The sequence below is a fragment of the Leucopleurus acutus genome (genome assembly GCF_964270905.1).
Source record: "Leucopleurus acutus genome assembly, chromosome: 7".
In the NCBI taxonomy this organism is placed as follows: Eukaryota; Metazoa; Chordata; class Mammalia; order Artiodactyla; family Delphinidae; genus Leucopleurus; species Leucopleurus acutus.
In genome coordinates, this window is record NC_139150.1 from 20,359,877 (window position 1) to 20,385,794 (window position 25,918).

At 53.1% G+C, this 25,918-nt stretch overlaps 2 protein-coding genes across 2 annotated transcripts in view; one reads left to right on the forward strand and one right to left on the reverse strand.

Moving 5' to 3' along the window:
* RNF183 (ring finger protein 183) overlaps positions 1-25,918 on the forward strand; it is a gene marked incomplete at its 3' end in the record, with an annotated part of 359,693 nt that overhangs the window by 166,585 nt on the left and 167,190 nt on the right. The window lies entirely within an intron of this gene.
* RGS3 (regulator of G protein signaling 3) overlaps positions 1-25,918 on the reverse strand; it is a gene marked incomplete at its 5' end in the record, with an annotated part of 127,875 nt that overhangs the window by 66,023 nt on the left and 35,934 nt on the right. The window contains 12 exon segments of the mRNA XM_082842658.1: positions 3,132-3,175; positions 8,373-8,385; positions 8,387-8,503; positions 8,506-8,544; positions 8,546-8,550; positions 9,296-9,407; positions 14,685-14,768; positions 17,522-17,718; positions 22,915-22,954; positions 23,820-24,171; positions 24,956-25,061; positions 25,821-25,902. Of these exon segments, the coding sequence (XP_082698784.1) occupies positions 3,132-3,175; positions 8,373-8,385; positions 8,387-8,503; positions 8,506-8,544; positions 8,546-8,550; positions 9,296-9,407; positions 14,685-14,768; positions 17,522-17,718; positions 22,915-22,954; positions 23,820-24,171; positions 24,956-25,061; positions 25,821-25,902 (1,191 nt within the window).

Sequence of the window (25,918 nt, forward strand, 5' to 3'; positions counted from 1 at the left end):
CCCAGACCTCTGCATTCAAACATGAGCATCCCCAAATCCAACTAGAAACACGGCTCCCCTTGCCTTCTTTAAAACCCCCATCTTGCCTCAACCTCCTTGTTCCTGAATTCATATTATCCTTGTAAAAACTAAAACCTTGGGGCTTCCCTGGTGGCGCAGTGGTTGAGAGTCCGCCTGCCGATGCAGGAGACACGGGTTCGTGCCCCGGTCTGGGAAGATCCCACGTGCCACGGAGCGGCTGGGCCCGTGAGCCATGGCCGCTGAGCCTGTGCATCCGGAGCCTGTGCTCCGCAACGGGAGAGGCCACGACAGTGAGAGGCCCGCGTACCGAAAAAACAAACAAACAAACAAACAAACACCTAAAACCTCTTCTACTACAATTTATGTTTGCTCACTTGCTGTGACAGATGTTCTCTCATTTTATTCAATTCTCTCAGTGACCCAATGACATAGGGAGGAAGGAAAAACACAGCTGTTACCGTTTTTCAGATGAGAAAACTAAGGCTCAGAGAGGTGAAGTCAGCAGCCCCAGGAGGTCTCCGGAGAGGAGGGATTCAAAGTCTGTCTTCCGCCTCCTCCAGAGCCTTCGATCTTGCCTCATTTGTTTAACAGTATATGTACATTACAAAAAATGTGAGATCTTCCTCTTAGCTTTTATTTTAAAGGATCAATAAATCATTGGTGATATCTCTAACGGAGGGTAACTGAATATGAAAAGCTCTCCGCCTGTTAGGAAGCTGACAGAAATAATAGCTACCATTTATCGAGCACTAACCGTGTGGCAGGTTCTGCGCTAAGTGCCTTGGACACAGTATCTTACTGGATCTCATTTAATCATTACAACAACCTTACAAGGTAGGACTCCTCAGCCTTGTTTCAGAGATGAGTATGTGACTTGCTCAATCTTGGCAGGGCCAAGATTCCAATCTAGGTCTTCCTAACCCCAAAGAGCAAACTCTTAAATTAATGGAGCCAGGATCAAATTCCAAGTTAGCGGATGGTCCCTGACCTGTGTGGCCTTTGACCCGGCGCCCCTGGTACAGCCAGTCGTGGGCTGCATCTCTCCCATGGATTTGTAGGGGCTGAGGGACACCTGTCCAGGGAAATAGAGGCCCCAGGGCCAAGGACTGCTCAGAACAATCCCACCCACTTGATAACTAACCAGGACCTACTGCTGGGGAACAATCAGAGCTGCTGCCCCCCAGGCAGTTGGGGCTTTCCCAATGCAGAATGGAAAACTGTCCCCAAATCCTGACTCTCTTGCCCTGCCCTGGTTCTTCTCTGGACACTACCTGCATGTTAGGCAATGAAGAGAAACCACTTGCTGGGAGTTCCAACTAAGACGTGAGTCTGGGGTTCCCCATGAGTTCCAAAACCACTGTTGTCAAGCCTATTCCAGGCCACAGGGCAAGCAGGGATCTTGTCTTCCCTGTGATACAGACATGCCTCTCGTAAAGAGCAGCCCATTAAGAGAACAGAGGGGCTTCTAGCTGCCTGTGATCTTCAAACACTCAGCCCCTTGGGGTCAGATCACCTGACACTTTACTGAAATAAAAGGTCCCAGATCAATATCCCTTCATCAATCTTTGGAGGGGTAGGAGGTCACAGCTCCCTGGAAACCAAGGAGCAGAAGTGCTTTTCTCTGGGAAAAATAACCCCAGCCTGGCAGGAAGCTGTCTTGGCATTAAAGAACCTGGAGTCTCATTTCAGGCCCCGCTGCAGAGAACTGGAATCCAGATGGGTGAGGCTGGGGAGGTAAATGCTCTGACTCTTCCCAGCCTGCCTCACAGCTTCTCCTAAGCTGCTCGCTCAGCTCCGGGGAAATGAACTCACGCCGGCCCTGAAGGGGCTCCACCAGCTACTTCCTGTGCCCGGTGGGGATATGCTGACACAGGGGAGGACATCAATGCCTTCTTGGACCTCGAGTGGCCATTATAGGCTGCCAGGGTCCCCGGCTCGGCTCCGACAAGGTCCACTGTCCTTTGGATTCCCTGCTGTCCCCTGAAGCTAACTTCTCATCAACTGTCTTGTCCTCAGGGGTCTGTGTTCACCCAAGGGACTCACCTGAAGCCCTGAACCTCCTATCTTAGCCAGGAACTGAAGGAATGATTTTCCAATCACAAACAACATGCAAATTCCTTCCCAAAATGGTGTACTCCTCTTGGCCAGCCAGTGTAGACCAGGCCTCACCCATAACGTGTGGCCAGTGTAGATTCTCCCACAGAATAGGCAGTTTCCCAGGACTGTTACTGAGTAAGACAGACGAGCAGAAGCAGAGGGAAGGAACGGGTCTAATAAACCCTGCCTGGAACTGGCAGCAGACTCATATGAGCAGAGGCACAAGGCTGGGATTAGAAAATTTGCGGAAAATTGAAAAAATTTGTATGGCTCAGTGGCTCTCAACTTTTTCATCACCAAGGCCCTCTTTGATTAAACCCCTGGTAATGATATTTTATCTCCCGAACCACGTCAAGCAATCAGCTGTGTGCCCCCATTTTGCTCAGCAAAGGCACACTGTCTAGCTGAGCTTCTCATCAGACTGAGGTAACCAGTCTTAAGGAATTAAGGAACATCAATCACACTGAGTGGGCGTCACTCCAGCCCAAAACACGGACGCTAGATGGTTTCTTTCACCTGTATTATCTGGCCCAGGTAAAGGTACAGTTACCTTCAGGCCTTTTGAAACACTGACAAGACCCTGCAGGAGGGGACATAGGTGGTACCTTCTAGAAAGAGAGGAGGAAAGAGGTAGGCACAAGAATCAGGGCACCCTATAGAGGAAGGACTACCAAGTGAATAGGGTAATGCCTGGCTCTCAGGCCACACCCTCACTGTGACCCCCTGCAGGGGCTGGAGACCAGGAAGTCCTAAGCAGGAGACCACAGTGTCCTTCTGTCCCCTCTAAGCGCCTTCATGTCCACTGCTCTTCTACACAGAGGTAAGAGACACAGGGGCAGGGGTTGCTGTTCCCATTCCACAGAGCGGGACACTGCCACTCTGGACCTGCCCGGAACCCCTGCAGGAGTTGGTGTGGAGGCAGCATCAGAACCTGCACTAGAACCCGGCCCAACATCCTCCTTCAAGCACCAGGACACAGATCTCTCTCTTCAGATTCAGGGGGAAGGACTCACCTCTGCTAGATACAGCACACAGAATTTCAGGTCTTCTGAAGAACCTTTGAGGGAACAAAAAGTAAGACTTGCTTTAGAACTGGTTACAGAGTCTCAACTGTTTGCTTAAGCACAGCCAGCTGTCTCACCCAGAGGGCTGTGTGTGGTACTTCCTGTAAAAAGAAGAAAGGGGCAGGGAAATCTCTGGAGGAAAGCCCACTTAATATCTAATTAGGTTGAGATACAGATGTAAGGCCTTTGCCTGCAGGTCAGCCTGACCCAAGGAATACTGAGCTCTCACCCTATGAGAGGTAGCCAGGAGCACCCTCTGGGCATCAAGCAGTGGGGTACAGGGAGCTGTCATCCATCCCAGGAGGCCTCTTCCTTTCCATGTCCCCTGCAATGAGGGACATGGAGGCAGCACACACTTGGGTTTTCTTTTAAACACTCCAACTGCCTTTGCCATTTTGAAATTCAACAAGGAGCCACCCAGGAATGCACGGGCTGTGCAGGGGGATCCCCAATCACGGGCTGGGTGGAGCCCAGAGATGGCTTCCCGGCCCAGGCCCAACCCCTCAGCGTGTTTTCCTAGAGTCTTCTCAGCCCTGGTCTAGAATCCCAGACTCAAACACTCACCAAACCCTCTCCACCTGGGAGGCAGCTGGGAGGGCCTGCTGGCCACTCCCCGCTCCTCCAGCAGAGAAGCTGAGGCGGGATACCTACCCTAAGGCGGAAGATGATTTGGTCAGCCTGCTGCAGAAACACAAGAGCCATGAGATGACCCACAGCTGTCAGGGAAGGCTTCCTGACAAAAGGGGGACTCTTCTGAGCTTGAACTCAAGGTGGGAAGAGAGGGCACTCTGGGAGGTGGGAACAGCAAGGCAAAGGCATGGAGATGCAGAAGCACAAGTTGTGCTCAAGGGATGGCGACTGTGAGGTAGCCCCGCCTCCTCCTCCAGGTGGCCTTCCCTGACTGCCGCAGGCTGCTCCTCGGAACCTGGCAGCACTCCCCGTGGGCCACTCATCTGAGCACAGGCCAGGGCTGGTTAGGAACTTCCTGTATTTCAAGCATTCGACCTCACCAGGCAGGTCATCCTTTTTGAGGGAAGCAATCATACAGCACATATAACGGCAAACACTTAAACTGCCATCGGGGTTTAGAGTACCCAGTGCTGTGTGCCAACCACAGCGCCAAATGTTTCATGTGCATAAACTCGACACTCACAACAGCTCCTGTGAGGCAGGGGTTATTATCATCCAAGATTCATGTGAGAAAACTGAGGCACGGGGGGTGAGTAACATGCCTCAGGTAGAAGGGGGAAGAACCCAGATTTACACCCGGGAAGCCTGGTCCCAGAGCTCACGCTCCGAACCACTACACACCTGCCTCTCAAATGCCCACCACATAGGCCCTACCCAGGCACCTGTCCCCTCAAGGAAACAGGACTAGTGCTGGGCTCAACGCAGAACCCTCAACATGCACCTGAATCAAAGAAATTGTCAAAATGTGTTGCAAAGTAGAGGTGGCAAGGGAAAAACAGAGACGGTGGGTCAAGCCTATTCCTAAGAAAAGTAGTGAGTGAGGTCCTCACGTGGGTGGAGGTCAGGCCCCCTCGGAGCAAGCATATGGGCAGTTTCCTGGGCAAATCTATCCCTAAGGCCAGGGATGTCAGCCAGAGCTAGATGAAAATAGCTCATAAGTAAATGGGGGTTTGCTTTGGAATTAGAATAAATCCTTCTGCTTCTCCCCACCTAGAGATGGGTTGGGGGGCAGGGGGCAGCCCTGCCTAAGAAGTCCATCGTGTTTAAGAAACCTCTAATTTCAAAGCTTCTGCCAGTTCCTTGCATTGCTGAGGGTGGAGACAAGGGGAGGTGGCTTCTTTTGTTTAAGAAAACACACTGGGACGTTTCCTTGATTTCCAGAAGCAGACTTTAGTGCCAAGGGAGAAACAAAAAGATCTGTGTAAGAAAATAGCAGAATTTTGGGTTTTAGAAGCTGCCAGTGAGAGAAGAGGCTCTAGAAGGGAGGGGAAAGCCAGGTAGATGGGAGCCTCAGGGAGACAGGAGGCCAAGGTTGGGGGATGCAGCCTAGGACATATTCCCAGTGGCGAGGGATCGCTGACGGATGGCCTTGAAACTTTCCTGTGCCGTGACACCCCACCATCGCACCCCTGCGTTACTGCACACCTTCACTGAAATCTGCTCCCCATCATGGCCTTGTGCTGGCAGCACTATGGGAGAAGGACAGAATGGGGGCACCGCTCAGCATGGCTCAGAGCCTCATAAATAAGGACAGCAAGGCTCAGGAGCCAAGGGTGCCTGTAAGGAGCTGCAGCTGCAGAAAAGGAGGCTGCAGCGTGGCTGACCCAGGAGAGAAACCTCAGCTCTGCCGGAAGTCCTTCCAAAACACTGGACTGGGCTCTGGACTTTCCAGAGCGTGGAAACAGGGGCAGGTGTAAAGGAAAAGGGACAGTGAGGCAGCACACATTCGGGCTTTCCATCCAACACTCCAACCACTTTCACCATTTTGAAATTTAACAAGGAGCCATTTGGTTCCTGGGTGAACCCTCTTTCCCATCAAGGAGGCCCTCTGCCATTTTCCCAGAGCCCTCTCAAGCCTGGTCTGAGATCCCCAAATCCACCAGTTACCAAGTCCGCCCCACCTGTGAGACAGGCCAGGAGGGCTGTTGTCCCCGTTTTCCAGATGCAGAAACTGAGGCCCAGGGAAGGAAAACAACTTGCAGAAGGCATGCAGTGGGCAAGTGACAGAGCTGAGACTTGAACCCAGGACTGCCTGCCTCCAAAACCTGTGTTCCGACCACTATGTCACACTTCTGTCCCTCTCCCGGTTTACTCATCTGTCATTTCACCTGGCCATGCGCTCCGGAGGTGGGAATGTATGTGCGTCTCTTCCTCTGCTCTCACCCTGGCGGCCAGCACTGAGGTGGGCTCTGAGAAGGTGCTCAGAAAATGTCAACCGACTAAATTTAACTCCAAGTGTACCAGCAGCCTGGACCTAAGCAGCTGAGTTTCCAAGATGGGGCGCCTGGGCTCCCCAGGGTGGATGGTGAACCCAAGAATCAGCTGGACATTTCCAGGCCATCCTGAGAGACCACAGCAGGTCAGGAAGACACACTGTGGGTGGGATACCGGCCACCCGGGAGGCAGAAACACAAAGAACAGCAAAGCCAGTGGGCGGCAGAGGCAGGAAGAGACCACAATGGGCCCCGGCTGACCGGAGATGTCCCAGTTGTTAGCGCCAGCTCTCCGCCTGTTCCCGTTACACTGCCATTCAGCCTTGCTGAAGCTCGGGGGAAGCTGGGCAGGAGGAGGGCGGGCAAGGTTTAAGTGGCCACCAGCCGGGAGCCCTGAGGAAGGAGTGCACCCCAGCCCCCAAGCTGAGGCCATGCTTCCCATCTCCCTTGGGTCCTACACTCATTCACCCAACAAACAGTCATTGGGCATCCACGATGCTCTGTGCCCGTGCCCAGCCCTGGGAGTAGGCTTGGCCAGCAGAGCCAAGCACGCATCAGGCATGTCACACAAGGGAGTCCTTGGTCCCTGGGTGGGGCAGATCCTCCTCGGCCAGGGAACTGCCCTCGCCAGCCCCAGCCTGCAGGAAAGGCTGGGTGTGCTCCTTGTTCACCATCTTCTCTGCCTCAAACTGAACTTTCCGCACATGTTGATTTGAAAGAGACAAGAAACCTTAGGAGTCATGAGCGATGTTAATCAGAGACCATCCTGCCAAGAGGAGCTCCAGCTGAGGCCCCAAATGCATCTCTTAAAAGCCTCGCTCAGGCCATTGCTGCTGCAGCGAGTCTCTGGGGGTGCGGGGAGGCGGGCAGGAGTGTGGGCGCCAGGACTCAGGACACCGGGTCCTGCGGCTCCAACTCCGACAGCTGGAGAGGTGGTCACTGGACTTCTGCAAACCCTGGGACCCCCAAGGCTGTCTCAGGGAGCGGGGCAAGGGCTCCCCACAAGTGCCTGAAAAGACATCTAAGCATTGGAATGTGCACCTTGAGTGCTCAGTGTCTCTGAGCCATTGCCTTCGCTCCCAGCAGCTCCCTGGCTCCATGGAAAGCCACACTCGCTGTGTTTGCTGACTGACACTGCTGGAGAAAGGCAAGACAGTTCGCACCAGAGCAACGGCCCGGCCAGCCAGGACAGGCGCGCGCATACACACACACACACACACACACACACACACACACACACGCACGCACGCACGCACACACACGCGCGCGTGCACACACACACACACACACACACCCTCAAGTGCCAACCCAGTAGGCTCCAAGGGCTGTGGTCATCTCTCCTGAGCAGTGCTGGCCTTGGCCACCCACAGTCTCCAGCCCCAGGAGGCCATGCCCGCACAGGCTGGCGCTCACATGCAACCTGGCACGCGGGAGGTTTCTTGGCCACGCCCCAAGGCCTCACGCCACCCACCCTGACCAGCCGCCACCCAGGGGAGGATGGTGCTTACCCTGCCTCTCACTTCAAGCCTTAGGTTGGGGCCTCCAGGAGGGGAAGATCCAACCAATTCCCAGCGGGCTCCCCGCACCCGGGCTAGGGGTGGGGACCAGACAAATGAGCACTGTCCAGCTTCTCAGAGCAACCTCGGGGTCCATGTGGGCACGTCAGGTCTGGGAGGGAACACGCTGGACTGCCCAAGCCTGGTTTCACAGTCAGAAAAACGACAGCCCAGGAAAGGGAGAAAGGAGCAGCGGAAGCCACACCACACGCCAGCAGCAAAGCCGGCCCAGGGCCTCACGCCCCCAGCTCCTGCCCTCGGCTCTTCCTCTGCCCTGTGGCTCCCAACCCGCACCCAACGCTCAGCCAGTTTGAAAGCCCTCTTCCCCCTCCCTCCTTTCAGCAGGAGGCTGAGCTGCCCAGGGTCCTGGGCTTGCAGGCCCCAGACTTGTGTGATGAGCCTGACTTGTGTGATGGTTCTAATCAATCAGCCTGTATTACCAAGCACAGCCCCCCACCAGCACCCCTCAAATCTGACTGGGTCCTAGATAGTGGGAGCTGGGGGTGGGCAGGCGTGTGAGTGCATGTGTGTGCAGAGGGGTGGGAGGGACGGGAAAATGGGTGTGTAGGGGAAGCTGGGCGTGAGGGACAGAGAGAGGGGCAGGGCAGCAGGGAAGCCAAGGGCAGAGTCACTGTAGCTCTCGCCCACCCCGCTCCCGCAGGTAATGCGGGGCTCCTTGGAATGCCAGGATCTCAGCTGAACTTGCTCAGAGGGCTGTTCCTCCCCATGACCTTGGTCAGGCCCAGCCCACCCTGTAGGAGAGGCTGGCCCCAAGCAAGGTGACTTGCTTTTTCCCCTCAGTGGCTGCAGTGGGCAGTGGGCAGGAGAAAGCCAGAGGCAGAGAAGGAGAAGTTGTAAGCGACTTCCTGTGGGGTTGCGAGAATGGAGGTTCTCACACGCCCTGGGTTTCTAAGGAGGAAGAACAGCGGGGGCACCGAGCACGCAGGCCGGGTTTGCAAACAGGCAGGAAGTTTTCCTGGAGCAAAACCCGTCAAAACAGAATTCTTTCACTGGGTAATATTTTCCTCCCTGCCCCTGTCACCCATGCTCAAACAGGTCTGGTGTTGTTTTCATAATCTGGGAGAGGAAATTGAGCCCCTTTCAGCAGAGACCTCAGGCGCCAAACCAAACCACTCGACAGATACTCCCGCTGGTTTCCCATTCCCGAGTGGAGGGGAGGGCACCGTGGCAAGTGTGGGGTAGAGACTCGCTTCACCCTCCCACGTGCTCATGTCCCGGATGTGTTGCCTGGGCACACAGTGTGGGCCAGCCATTTTGCATAAACGACCTAGTTTAATCTTCACAAAAACCTTCTGAGATACTATTGGTGTCCTCACTTACGCATGAGGAAACAGGCTCAGAGAGGTTGAGGAACTTGCCTGAGGTCACACAGGTAGTGAGGGGCAGAGCCAACATTTGAACACAGGTCTGTCTGAAGCCAGCGCTTTTCCCACTCCACTCCCAAGCCTCCCTGAAACCTCACTGGAGCAGAAGCCTCCCAGCAAAGCTCAGGGTGTACAGGGGCCTGCCAACCTAGACTGGAACGCCAGTGTCTGAGAACCAGACCTAGGGGCACACAGCCCATCCATGCTGCCCAGAACAGGCCTCAGAGAGAGTGCAGAGGGAGCCCAGGGCCTCTCGGGCATGCACTCACCTTCCTGCAGCTTCACGCTCTGGAGGTAGAGGGGGTTCCTCAGGACGTTGCAGCGGCCTGGCTCATCCTCCTTGGTGAAGAGCAGCAGGTCAGAGTAGGCAAACAGCGTCACCTGCACAGGGAGAGAGCAAACAGAGCTCGCTGTTCTGCTGTCCCAGAGGCCAGAAGCCACAGTCTCCCCTGGGAGTCCAGGTAACGAGTCTCCATCATCTCGGGCATAACCAGGAGCAGATGCTCAGCGTGGCCTAAGCCAAGGGCAGAGGCCTGACCTGCAGTCAAGGCTACCCTTTTGCCTACTCCTCACAGTAGGAAAAAATAACAGAACAAAAATCAGCCCTCATCCTCATTCTCCATGCCTCCTGACGGCCTCTGCCAGCCTCTCAACAGCCCGACACCCCACAGGCCCACCTCTCTGACCAAACGCCTCTGGAATCTCCAGCCCAGTGCCCTTGGCTTGGAGCCACCCTTGAGCTGCAGGACGTGCCACATTTGCTTGCATTCTCCTCTAAATGTCCGGCTGAAAGAGCACTGGGCTTGGAGTCAGAAGTCGAGGCACCTGTCCCACTAAGTAGCCATGAAAACTTGGTTAAGTCTGCTGAATCCCTTCTGCCTCAGTTTTTTTTCATCTGTGCAAACGGGGGGGGGGGGGGGGGGGAACGTCCCTGCCCAGCTCCCTACAGGCTTCTTTCACAAGGTCTGTGTAGACAGTGAATTTGAAGCATCATGCAATGTGAGTATCCTTACCAAATTCCTTGCAGATAATTTTAACTGCGTTCATGCACAGTCAGTTCAAGAAAAAGCCAGTTACTTATGCTCCAACACAGACAAGCACAGAACTTTTATCTCTTTTATACACTAGCTGCTCCAAAAATAAAGGAGAAAGATATTTTTAGACATTATAGGTAAACCATCAGGCATGCTCAGCATATTTTTATGCTAAAAAAAAATCCACTTGATCCTCTAATGCCAGTAAAGATTACACTGGTCTTTGTTTTGTAAATCCTGCGGTGGCCTTTAGTCAAAAGCAATAAAAACCCTATTTTAGATTCTCCGAAGAAAACAAAATATTATTAATTTTGTGGAATTCCCTTTGAGGTGTCAAAATCTGACATTTCATCTCATCTGGGGTAAGAAGAGTCCGCTGGAAGGTTGGCATGCACTACGAAGGGCCACAGTGTGTGCTGGATTGTTGACGAAGTTTAAAAAGCCAACATGTTGACATTTAGCTGTCAGACTGTTGAAGATGACCTAACAACTCCACCTCTATGACTCTAGCCTATAGAAATACTTACAAGGACATAGAAATATGGACCTGTAGGGATGTTCTCAGCATTACAAAATTTTGTAATTTTAAAAAAGAACATAAACACCCATTAAGAGAGGATGGATAAACTAAATTATGCTACCTTCATGTGGGAGAATTTTATGCAACTATTGAAAGAATAAAGTAGAGCCATGTGGGCAGAAATGGAAATCTGTCCATCATAAATCAAAATAGTGCAATGTCCAAAAAATAGCTAGCGTATAATCCAACTTCGTAAAACCAAACTGTAAACCTGTCTGTATTTATACATTTTTTTAACGTCTAAAATACTCATCACAGTCTTCACTGTGGGGAATGGGACTTGACTTTATACATTTCTGTTTAATTTGCATTAGTTTGCAATGAGAATCTGTTACTTTTATAATTTAAAAATACATAAATGTTTTTCAAAGGACTACGTGGCACACAGAGGTTTGAGGGAATCTGGGCCACAGAGACGATAGGGGGCATTCTTGAGCAGGAGGCATTCAGGGGCTCTGGCTTATCTAACGGGGACCAAACACAAGGGCTCCTGAACCCTGGGCTGGAAGGCATCCTGGCAGTGACTCTCTCCAAACCCCTTCCCGTCACAGCCCTGACCCAACATAGTCCACAGAAGCCTCCATTTACTGAGCACTTACTTTCTGCTCAGTGGATCCTCACTTGTAACTAACATCATTGCCCTCATGTATAGGTGAGGACCCTACAGCACCGAGAGGTTAAGTGACCTGTCCAAGGCTACACAGCCAGAGACCATTGCCCAGGTCTGGATGACCGCAAAGCTCTCACAATATGGTGAGGTAGCAATGTGCCTACAGTTGTCCTGTCCCTGAATGTGAAAGAATCCAAGCAGGGACCAAAAAAGAGGAACAAAGGAGACAGACACATGAAGTTAAGGGAAGGGAAGAAAATGATCTCAGAGTTCAGAAGGAGTTTAGGGGTTGGTTGTCTGAGGAGAAGACTTCAACGTCCAGTGAGTGGAAAGGAGAAAGCTCTACACTAGGCAAGCACAAGACAAACCCTCAGGGTCCCCTGACCCACTCAGTGGAAACCAGGAAGTGGTCTCTGGACCCACAGGGAAGCTGGCAGGGGAAGGGTCAGAGGAGATAGTCTGTCAGGAGCCTAAAAATTCAAAAAACAACGCAGGCCCAGAGAGGGCTGGATGGATAGCAAGTGGAGAAGAGGTACCAGCAAGGTGAGAAAAGACCCAGGTCGCTGCTCTGGCCCAGATTCCCAGAGCTGAGAATGTGGTCTAGACAGGAAGTGATTAAGGCCTGAACGAAGAATTTCCCCAAAAGCCGGGTCAGGGAAAGGACAGAGCTGCTGCACAGCGGGAGACAGGGCAGAGAGGCAAGGGTGCCAGAGAAGGGCAGGTGGGCCCCTCTCCCGTCTCACCAGCACCCTGCAGGCCTTGCTCCCCGCAGAGCCACAGCAGCCTGCAGTGCAGTGACGCCCATCTCCACAGCCCAGTTACCTTCTGCTTCCCACAGCAGGCCCGGGGGGCCGCCAGCTGTCTTCCCCACACTTGTTCCAAGGACACATCTGTTTTCCCAAAGGCTCAAGAGTCGAGGAATCGCTTGGTTAGGAAATCCTTGAGACTTGAAGCACCACTAATCCCACGTGGGGAGGAATCTTGCCTGAGGGCAGGGTTTGCAGCAAAGGCCTTGGTGCCCGAGCAAACGGTAAACTTAATGAGTCAGTGTGTAAAGTGAGGGCGTGCCTGTCTTGTGCCCCATAGGACTCCAGGAACCTCCAGCACAGGGCCTGGCTCCATCGTAGATGCTCAGTAACCATTCTTTGAATGTAGAAATGAGTCTGTACCAAAACGCTGATTTGATCTCAGGGCACGTTAATCAAGTTGGTGACTTCCGGGAGGGCGTGTGATGAGGGCAGTTCACGGTGTGGGATTGGATCAGCTCACGGAGCATGCCCAGAGAAGAGAAGGGACACCAAGCCAAGGGGGAACATTCCATGAACAAAGATTTCTGTCGAGCAACTTTCTACAATTTAGGGCTCTCTGGTAATAGAACCACTGCCGGGAGGGCTCCCTCAGCAGACTCAAGAAGAGGCTGGATGGAGAACGATCAGCTGGAAAGTTACAGGGAAGCAATTAGAATGGACGGCGCCTGAGGGCCCAGCCACGATGCGATTCTCTAAACCGCCAAACCCCTCTTGAATTGGTTTATATTTTTTGGCCTGAATAACACGACAGGCTACTAACAGCCACATATTTGCTTCCTATCATATTTCAAGAAAAAGAAACGCATTATTTTTCCTTGTGTTCAAATCATTTCTTTCAACCGTCAAAAGGGGTCTCTTAGTTCTAGGGCTGCAAAGACCCACTAGGCAAAGAGCTTTTGGACAGATTTTAACTATCATCAGGCCCTGGCTTCAGCTTATGTTTGTTAGTTTGTTTTTAAACAAACACACCAGAGCCAGCATGGGATCCTGGAAAGAACTGCTGAGCCAGAGAGATCCCCAGTGCTAATCATGGCTCCATCTTTTAGGAGTCTTGAGACCCTCAGGTCCTAGTAAATCTCACTCGAGCCTCAGTTTCCTCATCTACTGAGTAGGGACAAACGTGCCTCTCCTCGGGAAGCTGTGAGAGTTAACTGGGATCAAGAATGGAAAACTTGCACAGTGAGGATAAATAAAAAGTGCTCAAGGTTTGCAGGTTTAATGGTGAGTGAGTAGGGGAAGAAAAGAGCACCTTGAGACGGATGAATGTACTCCACAGTGGCTGCCATTTCTAACCGCCTCCTTCTGAGTCTTGTGAGTGTATAGCCACACACCTCAGTTTCTGACCTTTGGCTACCTGACTGAGCTCCACCACACACCTATTCACCAAGCATAGCTCCAAAGGACTTCTCGTTCCTAAAACCCAAATCCCCCGCAACAGATGAAGTTTTACTCCCACAGAGGCAATTCAGAAGTTATGCCAAGGTTCTTAAGAAAGTTCCCGAAGAGGAGGTCCAGAAATGTGGTAAGCAACGCCAGTGTGGTAGAAATAATCCTGCAGTCTCCCCAGAGAGCGCCCCTGAAAGACAACGCTCATTTGGAAAATATGAGTTCTGGTCTGCTTGTTTCACAAACAAAACAAAAGCAGCCTGCTTTAGTCACGACTACACAAAATGTCCCGGAATGCTGAGGCTGAAAGGGCCCTTAGAGATCAGCTGACCTCAGACCCTGCCCTTGCTGCCTCAAACACACACACACCCCACTGTTCTGATGGGAAGACTGAGGAAGAAGGAAGAAGTTGTAAGTGAACCAGCCGCGGAGCAAGAGCTGGCTACATGCCTTCTGCCTCCAAGTTTCCTGATCTTTCCACCACCCCAAGCTGTCACTCAACGCAGCCAAGCCACACTGCCAGCTCTGAATCAGGGCCTGACTGGAGGCAAGCCCCCTACCCTGTCTTCAAGGCTCCCAGGTAGCCCAGTCAGACCCCAGAGCTCCAACTTCTGTTCCCAAGTAGATTTAAACTCATGAGACTGAGCCGGAACCTGGCCAGCTCTGGGGATGGTGTGGGCGAGTGAAATCCCCCCAGTTAGAGATAAGCCGGGGCCAGCTCCCAGGAAAAGCAGCATGACCTACACAGCCAGGTCTCTGTTGGCAGAGCTAGAGCCCAAAGAGAGATCACAGACTTATCCCTCAGAAGAAGATTTTGGATTTGGGTTAATATACACCCAAAAACCCAGGTAACGGGTGCTCTTCTAAAATTCTCTTTGGCTAACAGCTTTATCTTCTCACCCACAAAGTCATTCATCACAGCTGGGGTGAAATGCCATCTCTCCTGCTCCTTAGAGGAAGTTGGGAGAAACAGTGGAACATCATTAGGTGCTGGGAAAACTCTGTAACCATCAAAGATGCACTCTATGGCTTTGAGAGGTGGCAAGTTCCCTACCACTGGGAATATACCAACAAAAGCTGGGTAGCCAGTTGGTAAAGAGGGCATGGAGGCCTTTTCCGGTCTTTTCTACCCCAATTGTACAATTCTGAGACCATCAGGAAGAGAGGAAAGTTAGGAGCCTGGAGGATGGCCGATGAAGCCCACCAGAAACCCCACCCGGGGAAATGTGAGTGTCTTACCTCGGCAGCCTTGTTTCTCCCCTCATACAGCAGCAGCTCCTCCGACAACAGGAGGGTCCGGGCAGGGTTACAGAGATCTAAAGGCTGAAAACAAAGAGGACAGTTCAAAGAGGCCTGGTGGCAATGGGGGGGAGAGGGAGGGGGAGGGGAGGGGAGGGGAGGGGAAGGGGGAGGGAGGGGGAGGGAGGGGGAGGGGAGGGGAGGGGAGGGGAGGGGAGGGGAGGGGAGGGGAGGGGAGGTGAAGGGAAGGGGAGGGGAGGGAAGGGGAGGGGGAGGCAGCCTGCCAAAGCCAGCCACAGAAGACTGAAGACTGCTAGCCCTGCCCCAACACCCCAAGAGCCCACACACCCCCTCACACACAGACAGAAACAGAAAGACAGAGACGCTCATCCTGGGCAGAACTGCTGCTGCTACCCTCCCCACCCGCCCTCACACACTAGCTGCAGGAAGTCCAACCACATGGTCGGCCTTTGCCATCCTCCCCGCCCCCGACCCTACCACCCGAGCCCGCCCCAGCTCCCCCACTGCACCGAGCTCCTGGGCGCTCCCGGCCCCCACATTCCCCCATCTGTCCTGTTCATGCTGTCAGGCCCAGGCTCTCAGGACGCCTCTGGCAGTATCCTGAGAGCCTCATGCCAGATTTGGTCACCTGAGTCCCTTCAAGGCCAGGCCAGTCCCTGCTCTACATTCATAACACACTTGAGTTAACTGAGTCCTTCTCAGCTGTCAGTTCCCAGGGACCAAGTCTCAGCCAAACCTCTCACCCCACCGCATGACCCTGCCCCATACCCACGGTGGAGCCCTGCCCCCGCACAGCCTGAAGCAACCTCCCTCAGCCCTGGACTACCCAGCAGGGCTTATCCTCGTGAGTGCACATTTATAACATGGCTTCTGGGCACCTAACACCAAGCAAGGTGCTGGAAGAAAGATAACGAAACAAATGTCAACTACTCACAACAACCAAGATGGATCTTACAAGTAACGTGAGGCAAAAGAAGCAAGGCCCAAAAGAAGATATGAGATATGGTTTCATTAAGCAATATTCAAAAAGAAGTCATTTAGGAAAGCACACATAGGTGGTAAAACTAAAGAAAAGCTAGGAAATGATTATCATAAAGTCATGCTAGTGGGTATGTCTCAGGGGGAGGGGGCATCGTAATCAGGAAGAGAGATACACAGCCTCTGGAGTGGTGGCAATGGTCTAGTCCTTTCTCTTAGTCGATATCCGCTTTATAATTACCCGTTAAACTCTGCATTTAAGTGTTATGCCATTTTTGGTTTATATATTTTACAACTCAAAAGTTTTTTATAACTTTTAAAAACTAATTTTTAATTTTTTTTGTAAAAATTTAAAAATGAAAAATGAGTCCCGTGGATTCCAAGACCTTTCTGGTTACATCCCGAGAAAGAGAAGAGACCAAGAGAAAGGCAAAGGGCAGACCCTGCCCACAGAGTTGTCTGGGGAGAGGCGCGTCACCAGCCAGAGTTGCGTTGTGAGCGTCCTATAAAAGTATGAGTTCTAAGATCCACTGGCCAGTGACAGGCCCGGAATGGGTCGCCAGGGAGACCAGAGAAGGCAGGCATGGTCAGAAATGAAGCTCTTGGGGCCATGTCCCCTCTAGGTTGCTGATGAGAGGATAAACTAAGAGTGTCTCTGGAAAGCAATTTGTCAAAATACGCATCAAGAGCCTTTAAGATGTTTATGACCCATAGCCCAGTCATTTCGCTTCTTGGAATCTCCCCCAAGGAAAATAATCCGAGAGGCAATTCACGCATGAGGATCTTCATCACAGAGTTATTTACAATAGCAAAAGAGTAGACATAACACAAGTGTCTGAACAGAATAGAGAACTGCTTGAATAAATATGGTACATCCACATAGTAGTGTCCAATCGCTACAAGACACAGTCTCAAAGAGTATTTAATGATGTAGGAAATGTTCATGCTGCAATTCTTGTTTAAAAAAGGCAACAGGATATAAAACGTACAATAAGATCTGTCTGGGTTTTTTTTTAAATATGTATATGCACAGGAAAGATATCTAAATGCTCACATTGGTTATATCTGGGTGATAGAATAAATAAAGGTTTGGAAATGGGGAGGAAGAGAAGGAAAAAGAGAGAAAAGCAGGGGAAGGGAGATCTAAATAATCTCAGGCCACCAGCTAGTACTGGCCAGACATGTTTGCTAAGATGTCTGATGGCCAGACAAGATGCCAGACCTCGAGGCTCTCTCCCTTGGTCATCTCCAAACAACAAAGCACTGGAGGAGCCAGGAAGCAGAACCCTCAGCACACAGGCCCTGTGACAATACAACCAGCAGCTGTAGCGTGTCTGCAATGGCCCCAGAGAAAGGGGAGGGGGAGGGGGAGGGGGAAGGGGGGAGGGGGAGGGGAGGGGGAGGGGAGGGGGAAGGGGAGGGGGGAGGGGAGGGGGAAGGGGAGGGGGAGGGGAGGGGGAAGGTGAGGGGGAGGGGAGGGGAAGGGGAGGGGGAGGGGAGGGGGAAGGGGAGGGGGAGGGGAGGGGGAAGGGGAGGGGGAGGGGAGGGGGAGGGGAGGGGGAAGGGGAGGGGGAGGGGAGGGGGAAGGGGAGGGGGAGGGGGGCCCCCCCCCCCGCTTGTCGCCGAGCTTCCCTGCCCCCACTCTCCTGTTCTTCCTCCTGGAAACCTCTGCTCCCTCCCTATAACCCCCAGAATCCTGAGCCCCTAAAGCTATTTGTCTTTCCCAAAAGGGGGTCCTCAGACCTGGAACGAGGTACCATCTCTGAGTCCCAGGGTGAAGGACCCTATTCTTTCTCACCTCCTCCAGAGGGAGCCCTTGGGGTCGGTCATCAGCTCACCTGAACAAAGATGGGGAACACCAGGACCTTGGGGGCCAGGGTGACGTAGGTGCCATAGCTTGAGTGTGGGGCATGCGGCCTCATGACCGGGCAATTCTGGTAGTTCCCATGGCCCTTCATGGTCTGCACCGTCTTCATCAGCCGACACTTCTTCCCCAGGCCCGTGTAAGACTTCCCTTTGCTGGGACTCCCTGATTCTGTGGAACAGAGATGGGGGACCGTGAGGCATTTCTACCCCCCTGCAGAGGCATGCCTCTGCAGAAACAGGGAACACAGTCTCAGTCCATTAACAGCCATTAACAACAGCGGCTACCATGCGCCGGGCCCTGAGCAAGGTGCTGAGAAGACAGGGAGGCCTCAGAAGGAATCCCCGCACACTCTGTGAGAGATGCTACCGTGTAAACCCGCAACGCCAGGGCAAGGACAGAGCTGGGAACCGCCAACAATGATAAAGGCAGCATTCCTCATCTGGTGACCCAGGACCTGAACCAGACCTATCGGTTTGGCCTCGTACATTTAAAAATCAGAAAGTCTCTCAGATTCGAAAAATCAGAAGATCTGACCTCACCGGGCCCACAGTCCCACGTCAAACAAGCAATCAGATGGAGTGTCCTGGGTGGCAGAGCATGTGTGGTCCCCCTTGTCCCCATCCCCACTGCTCCCTGCGCACACCCAACACTGCTGGCCCGTTTCATTGCCTGCCAGGTCCCTTGAACAAAGGGACTGGAGGTCATGTCTCTGCAGTGATAGCAGAGACAGTGGGCTTTCTCAGGATGTATGGGTGTCTGCCTTCTACTAGCCAAGGGAGCTGGAGTGGCCTGGCTCACTGAGTCAGTCTGGAATAGGCAGTGGCACCTGCCACTCCAGTTCCCGGGGAAGAGCACCCGTTCTGAGCCAGAGGGCTGCACCCAAATCCCACTCCTCTGCTCCCCAGCTTGGTGACCACCAGAAACTCACTTCGCCCCTGAGAGTCTTGGTTTCCTCACGGCAATTATAGTACCAAGCTCATGGGGTTGCTGTGAGGATTAAATGAGACACTCCAAGTAAAGCCCCTAGAATAATGCCTGGGACCTGGTAAGTGCGCGGTAAAAGTGAGCTGCTAACTTATTGTGGTTTTGTTGTTGTGATTTCTCCACTTGGGAAAGCGAGTTAATCAGATACTCCAGGGACTCTGGGAATCCTAGGCTTCATCGCAGCCAGGAGGTGTTCCCCGGCTTGGCTATCAACTCACAAATTATTCTCATCAGAAAAGGGGGAAAGAGAGAGAGAGAGAGAGAGAGAGAGAGAGAGAGAGAGAGAGAGAGAGAGAGAGAGAGAGAGAGAGAGAGAGACAGAATGAATCACCCCCAGGGAAGAGAGCAGAGAGCTGCAGCGAGTCCCTCTATAAGGTGCCACAGCAGGACACACACTCTCATACTGAACAAGGGGTGGCATACAGATCTTTATCATGTCTCATCCAATGGGCAGAAGAGCAAAACACAGAGTAGCTAAAAAGTCAGGAATTCTTGGACACAAGCAGGTAGGAGACAAACTCCGGGGCATTCAGACTCTGCACACACCTGGGCCCCCTCCGAGGGTCCCTGCTGTCAGGTGGGCAACTGATCAGCCCTCCCTGACCTGAATGCACAGTCCACGGGGGCCCAGGTCTCCTTCTGCCACCCCCAGTCCTGGCAGCCTGGGGGTGAACAGGTGGCCTGACCCCAACTACATCTCGGGGAAGCTCCCCACCAACGCGTGGTCCACAGCCTCAGGGGAAAAACTCAGCTCGGAAGGTTTCACACTTGCCTCCTCTACCCACCCCATGCCCCTTCTCACCGAGCAGGGTAAGAAAAACAAGTCAACCCACACACACAAGTGACCACTGATCACAGCTGTATCTTGGGGCAGCACTCGAACCATAATAACCTAAACCACTTCCTGCTTCTTCAGGGAGTCACTTAGAGAAGAGTAAAAAGAACGTGCGCCCAGGACAGGGGCGGGGGGCAGATGCATGGAAGTACCTACCCAGCTCCTCGTCTGCTCTGGCCCCGGACGTCCGCCCCAGAGGGCTCTGTGCTGCCAGGCACTGGCCCCTTTGCTGAAAGAACCCATCCTGGCTCTCAAGCTCTGCACTGGATTTGAGTTGGACAAGACACCTGAACTTGAGCACCGGCCTCCTCCGAGGCTGGCTGTGTAATAACCCTGACCAGGTTCCTTCCCCCTCTGAGCCAGAGTTTTCTCCACTGCAAAGCAGAGGTAATACAGACTGCTGCCTTGCCTGCCCCAGGGCAGCTGAGGGCGCACACGAGAGACCCGATGGGAAAGGGTTTGGTGAATGGTACCAGGGTGTGAGGGCACGAGGATTATAAACCCAAGCCAACAGATAATCTACCCGTCAGGGCTGGCATTAGGACAGGGCTGCTGCGCCACAAACTTTACCATGAACGGGGATCAAAGGGTCAGTCTGGAACTAGACAGTCTAATTTAACACAACCGAGCCTAGACCAGAGAAGGCAAAACCACACAGGACCGACAAGCAAGGCAAAGTAGACCAAACTTAACAAAGGGGGCTGTTGCTAATGCCCAAATCTGGGCGCCCCCAGCCTGACCTTTAAAGGAATCCACTTCTTCCCTGCCCTAGCCCAGCTGCATAGGGCTGTCACAGAATCTTTGCCTTGGGCCTAGAGAGTCATGAATAAGCCACTTGACATACACCTTTGCCTTCAGGTGGGAAGCAGCCCCATTTTATAGACAAGGCAACTGAGGCCTGGAGTGACTGAGGGACTTGCCCAAGGTCATCTGGCCAGTAACTGGTACAAAGCGGAATCAACCCAACCTATGTGGCATGCCCTCGTGTCCCATCTCCACATACCCTGGATAGTGTGTAGCAAGTGGGCTTGATTTTCCAAAACTGATTTTTTGAAGTATTTTTTTTAAAAAACAGTCCAAGTTATAACCCAGCTACTGAGCTCTGCGAAGGCAAACTCCTTAACTTCCCACCTGCTACCGCTTACACCCTCTGGTCTAAACCCCCATATCACCCCTTAAACACCTGCTTCACTGACCAAACAGTAATTACTCGGCTTTGCTCCGGCTTCCGAGGTGAGCCTTGGCAGCCATCCGTCCCCCGGCCGTGGCGAATCTGAGGCTGGGCTGCTTTCACAGGGCAAGGGACAATGCCAAGGGCACCCGCAGCCCTGGAGAACACGCCGACGACAGGCGGGCAGGCACCACAGGCCCCAGAAGGGCACCAGACCCCATTCTATTCAGGTTGGCTCAACCCACCCACCCTCCTGCAAGGAGGCCGAGCAGCCCAGCCAGAGGAGGAGACAGAAGTCGTCACCCTGGCGACAGCTTTAGCCTCTGGAGAACCCTGAGTGCGTTTAAGGGAAGATCTGTACCCCGAATTCCACCCTTTCCTCTGAACCCACGGACCAGGAGCTAGGAATATTTGATCCCTGGTAAAGAGCAAAGATGTCCTTGGATACCAAAATAATTATCATCGTGAAGAATAAATGAAGTCAGGGCTCCTCTGGTGGCGCAGTGGTTAGGAATCCACCTGCCAGTGCAGGGGACACGGGTTCGTGCCCCGGTCCGGGAAGATCCCACATGCCGCGGAGCGGCTGGGCCCGTGAGCCATGGCCGCTGAGCCTGCGCGTCCGGAGCCGGTGCTCCGCAACGGGAGAGGCCACATCAGTGAGAGGCCCGCGCACCGCGATGAAGAGTGGCCCCTGCTCGCCGCAACTGGAGAAAGCCCTCGCAAAGAAACGAAGACCCAACACAGCCAAAAATAAATATAAAATAAATAAATAAATTTTAAAAAAAGAATGAATGAAGTCAGGTCAAGTTCTTAATATAATGCATTCAAAAGTTACCACTGTTATTAACAGCAGCATCATTTCCTCGCTTGTCCCTCTCCCACAGCCTGCGTGACTCTGCCCTTCTTGGTTTACTAAGTACTGTATTCTCAGAGGGGAACCAAAACGTGGACAGAGGGGAGGACACCAAGAGGCATCTCTCGGCTGAAAAGGAACCACACCAGCCTGCCTCAACCCACACATCTCTCCAGCTCCCTTCTCCCATGAGCAGTCTGCAAACCTTGGAGGCAACCAGAGTCACTCCCCTTCAGTCAGTCACTCCAATAAAATTCTGTTGAGTACCTGCTGTCTGTCAGACCCTGGGACCAGCATCAGACACACGGAGGTGAGCAGGCCTAGGCCCTGCCCTTAATGGGGTCACCATTTAGCAGTGACATCTCCACTCTAACCTGATGCGGCAACTAAAAGCTTTTTTAAAACTCAGTGTTGAATCTCCATCAGACTTTTCTCCGGAAGGAACACAGATTCATTTCCAACAGACCAAGCCCTAACACCCAAATGCCCCAGCCTGGAGAGAACAAAGATGGCTTCCATCTGCAACTCTGAGCCTGATGGGAGCCCTTTTCCCTCCAAAGGGCACCTGCTCTAAGCAAGCGTCGTCTTCATGCTACTGACAGAGGGGGACAGCAAGGAAGCAAGTCTGCAAGTGGTTGGGAAAAGGCCATTCACAGAGAAGGAGGTCAAAGAAGGAAGGGCTCAAGCATATCCAAGGTCAGCACCATGGACCACCAGGCAAGGTTGGTCTCAACCTTCCAGATACCACCTGGACTCCAGCCAGCTAGACTCAGGCCAGCGCAGAGAGGGCCTAAAGGAATGCCCAGCCAACTCCAGCAGCAACACTGATACCTCAGGTTTCCTGGGAGAAGGAACTGGTTTTGAGCCCAGCTTCTCTCCCTGGCCCTTAAAAAATAAGGTCAGGATTTGAAGGACAAAGGAGAAAAATCCCTTCAAACAGCAGAGCCATCTGTGCACTTCAAAGACAGCTAACTTCTGTGTAACATCACTCAGCAAATAGGCTGCCACTCAAAACCATTATCTCCTTCAATCCTCCCAACACCCTCTGAAGTGGGAATTATCAGCCCCGTTTTATGATAAAGAAACTGAGGCTCAGTGAGGGGACATGAGTTGCTCAAACTCATACAACTCCAGTTTGGAACCTCCCAGCTCCAAATTCCGTGCCTCCCTCCTGAGCTGGCCTGACCACAGTGCCTACAGCACCTTACATATATTGGTTGCTCAGTAACGTTGGTTGAATCTCAGCTGAATGCCTGAGTCCTGAACACCATCTGTTAGACTACTCTGGGAAGATGCCCTCTCTTCCTCCTCAGTTCAGGGTCCAAGGAAGAAAGACACTGGTTCAGTGAGGAAGAAAAAGGTCCCAAGAGGAGACAGACTCTGTGTCAAAATTGGGGGGGGGGGATCTTGACTCTGTTGGGAAGGTCTCCCAACTCAGAGGAGGAGGTGGGGCCCAGGCTCGCAGCTAACCTCGCCATCTCTCCGGGGCTCAGAGGGCACAGCAGCAGAGGAGAGACTCACCTTCGGGGATGGCATCCTCCTGGTACACAGGCCGCAGCAGCTGCAAGGGAAAGACAGAGAACTACCTCAGCCCCAGGAACGGGGCAGACCACCAGGCAGGCTGCTCAGCCCTGGCCTGGGGATAGGAGGGGAGCACCTCATGGCACGAGGGCAAAACAGCAGTCCCGCTAACGAGCTGAGAGGGGGGCCTGGAGGGATCACAGAATCTAGAATCCTCTAGAATGTTCGAGTTGAACGAGGCTTTAGCTGTCATCAAGTCTAACCCCTTGAAGTGTGTTCTGTGAAACACTGGCACTTGGGACGCTAACAACTCCGCCACAAAGGGTGCACCGTCAGGGGAGTTTGAGAAATGCTCAGTTAAACAAGCGTAAACCACCTTCTTCACTGCAGATGCCCTCAGAGCCTCAAATAGGCTAATATGCATTGGGAATCTCCCAGAAGAGGAAGAGAGTATAAGGTGTTTCTCAAACTCATTTGTCATCAAGAAACTTTCTTCCCAGAGTATCTCCTGGGACCGATATTTTGGGGCACACACGCTGACATTCCATGACTCCATCTTACAGCTCCTATGACGGGCTTGCTGCCTACCACGCAGCCCATTCCGCTGAGGATAAGTGCAGACTGGCAGAAAGCTCTTCCTTCTTTTGAGGTGAAATCTTCTACCGTGTGACCTCCCATGGTCCTGGATCTGTGCCCTGAGGCCACAAAGACCCACCTGCTGTCTCTGCCGGGGACAGCCCTACAGGACAGCCCTATAGAGGCTGGAGCTAACACACAGTCCACTTCCCTGCTCCCCACTCCAAGCCCCTGACAGGCTCCTCACAACACAATTTTGAGTCTTCGCATCTTCCTGGCCTCACTCAGGGACCCATGCCCTTCACCTCCCCTGAACCAGCTGTCCATACCTGGCTCCCAGGGTTCAGCGGGGCCAGGATGATGTAGTTGGGGTCGGCAGGGGCAGTGGCACGGGACAGTGCAGGCAGGGTGTGCTGGCCCCCGCGCTTGGTCACCTCAGTGTAGCGCTCCCAGCCACCGAGCAGCAGCCCATCCGAGCTGTCACACACCAGGTGACAGCTGTGGCGCTGCTCTGGCCGTGCCTGGGCCCCGTGGGTGCAGTTCTTCTCCCGCTTGTTGGGGGGCGACTGGAGGTCATGGGTCGACTTGCAGGACGCCCGCCGCAGGACCCCGCCATCTGGCCCTGGCTTGACCTGGGGGACCATACGCCATACAAGCAGGATGATCTCGCTGGGGCAGCTCCTGGAAGTTGGAGGAGGCGGGGAGTCACAAAGGGAAGTTGAGTCTGGGGGAGACAAAAGTCAGCCATGGTAGGGGCCTGTGGGGGCAGAGAGGAAGAGAGGGGAAGAGGGCAGGGAAGCCCCAGTGCCAGAACAGGAAGGGATGCAGAGGCCATCTAAAGTAGAGACAGCAAAGGGGTCCCTTAGGTGGACTCCAGTTGACTGGCAGAGGCTGGGAAGGACACTGAGGCCAAGGCCAAGTAAACAAGAAAGAAGACCAAACTCAACTAGTGACGTGCCTCCTGGACACAAAGTGTTATCAAGGAGGAGCAGGCAAGCCACGGCCTGTGTACAACCCCTCATCCGGTCATTCCAGAAGCAAACCTAAAATGGGCCACGAGGGCTTTAACCCAGAGGGTCGAAATTTAGGAGACCCCAAAATTTAAAGAATAACTGTTTAATTGTGCAATTGAAAATGTTCGCAACATCTACGCATCCTTAGGAAACCAAGGGCTTAGCTCTGAGGAAGTAGAACTAATGAGCTAAAGTAGAGAGCGACCCCCTGGAGCTGCACCACGAACCACAGGGTCTGTTTGAGAGCTTCTTCCCCGCTGTCTGCTCCGGGATCCAAAATTGCTCAGAACCTGAACCTTCTAATTTCAGGCCAAGAAACTGATTCCCCAAGGAGCAAAGTGAATTGCTCACGGCTGGGAAGGAGGGACGGGCAAGGCGTGTGCCCAGGTCTGGGGAGGGGAGGGGAGGTGCGCCCCAGCCCGAGACCCCGGGCTGCCCGCCGCCCCTGTCACCGGATCTCGTGTGCCAGCTCCACGCATTTCCAGTGCTCCACGGGCCTCTCGTTCAGCTGCAGCACCGTGTCCAGCTGCTGCAGCCCTGCCCGCTCTGCCGGGCCCCCTGCAGGGACAAAGAAAAGCCACTCAAGGGCTCCTGAAGCCCACAACCCCCTCAAAAGCCCCAGGGTCCTTTGCTTCCAGTGACCTTGGACAAGGACCGCTCCCCTCTGTTTCTTCACCTGTCAATGAGGGGCCAACCTCGGGGGCTCTCGGGGACCTTGAAGGGAGGCTCCCCTTTGCCCTCACTTCCTCCCTGCCCGCATACCCAGTACTGGCTGACCTCCCTCTGCTGTCCACCTCCCCGCCAGGCCCCCCTCCCTGCCCAGGGCCTCCCACCCCTTGAGAACCCTTCCTTGCTGCCAGGCTCACAGGCAATGGGGGCACCCAGATCACCATGTCCCAGCTTCTCCACTTTGGATGCTCACTCTGTGACTAGAAGTCTTTTCTTTGTGAAAAATAGGGAGGGAATGACTATTTTTAAGTGCTAATCAGGCTGGAATAGGATAAAATACTGCTTCCAAATCGAGTTCATAAATGACTCTCATTTTCCCATGCAGCCATTACTGAAAATATAGGTTTAGTTCCTGTTTGAAATGATTGGGAAACAAAATATAAAAATCTATTTTCATTTTGATTAAAAACAAAAAAAAAAGAGTAGGTGTATTTTCATAGACCTCACTTTCATCTGTGGTCATTTAAAAATATTATTCTTCTCGTTTTGAAAAACCAGGACACTTTGCTCCAGTTTAGGGCTCCCCTTTCAGTTCCAACATCTTGTTTGCAAAGCCTCGGGCTGGCATCACCTGAGACACTCACTCACCGGAATCCACGGCCTGGACTCGGACCGGAGAGTCGCAGCAGATGGTGAAGCCGAAGCCGTCCTTCCCCCTCGGGATGGTAATCTAGGACACAGCCCTG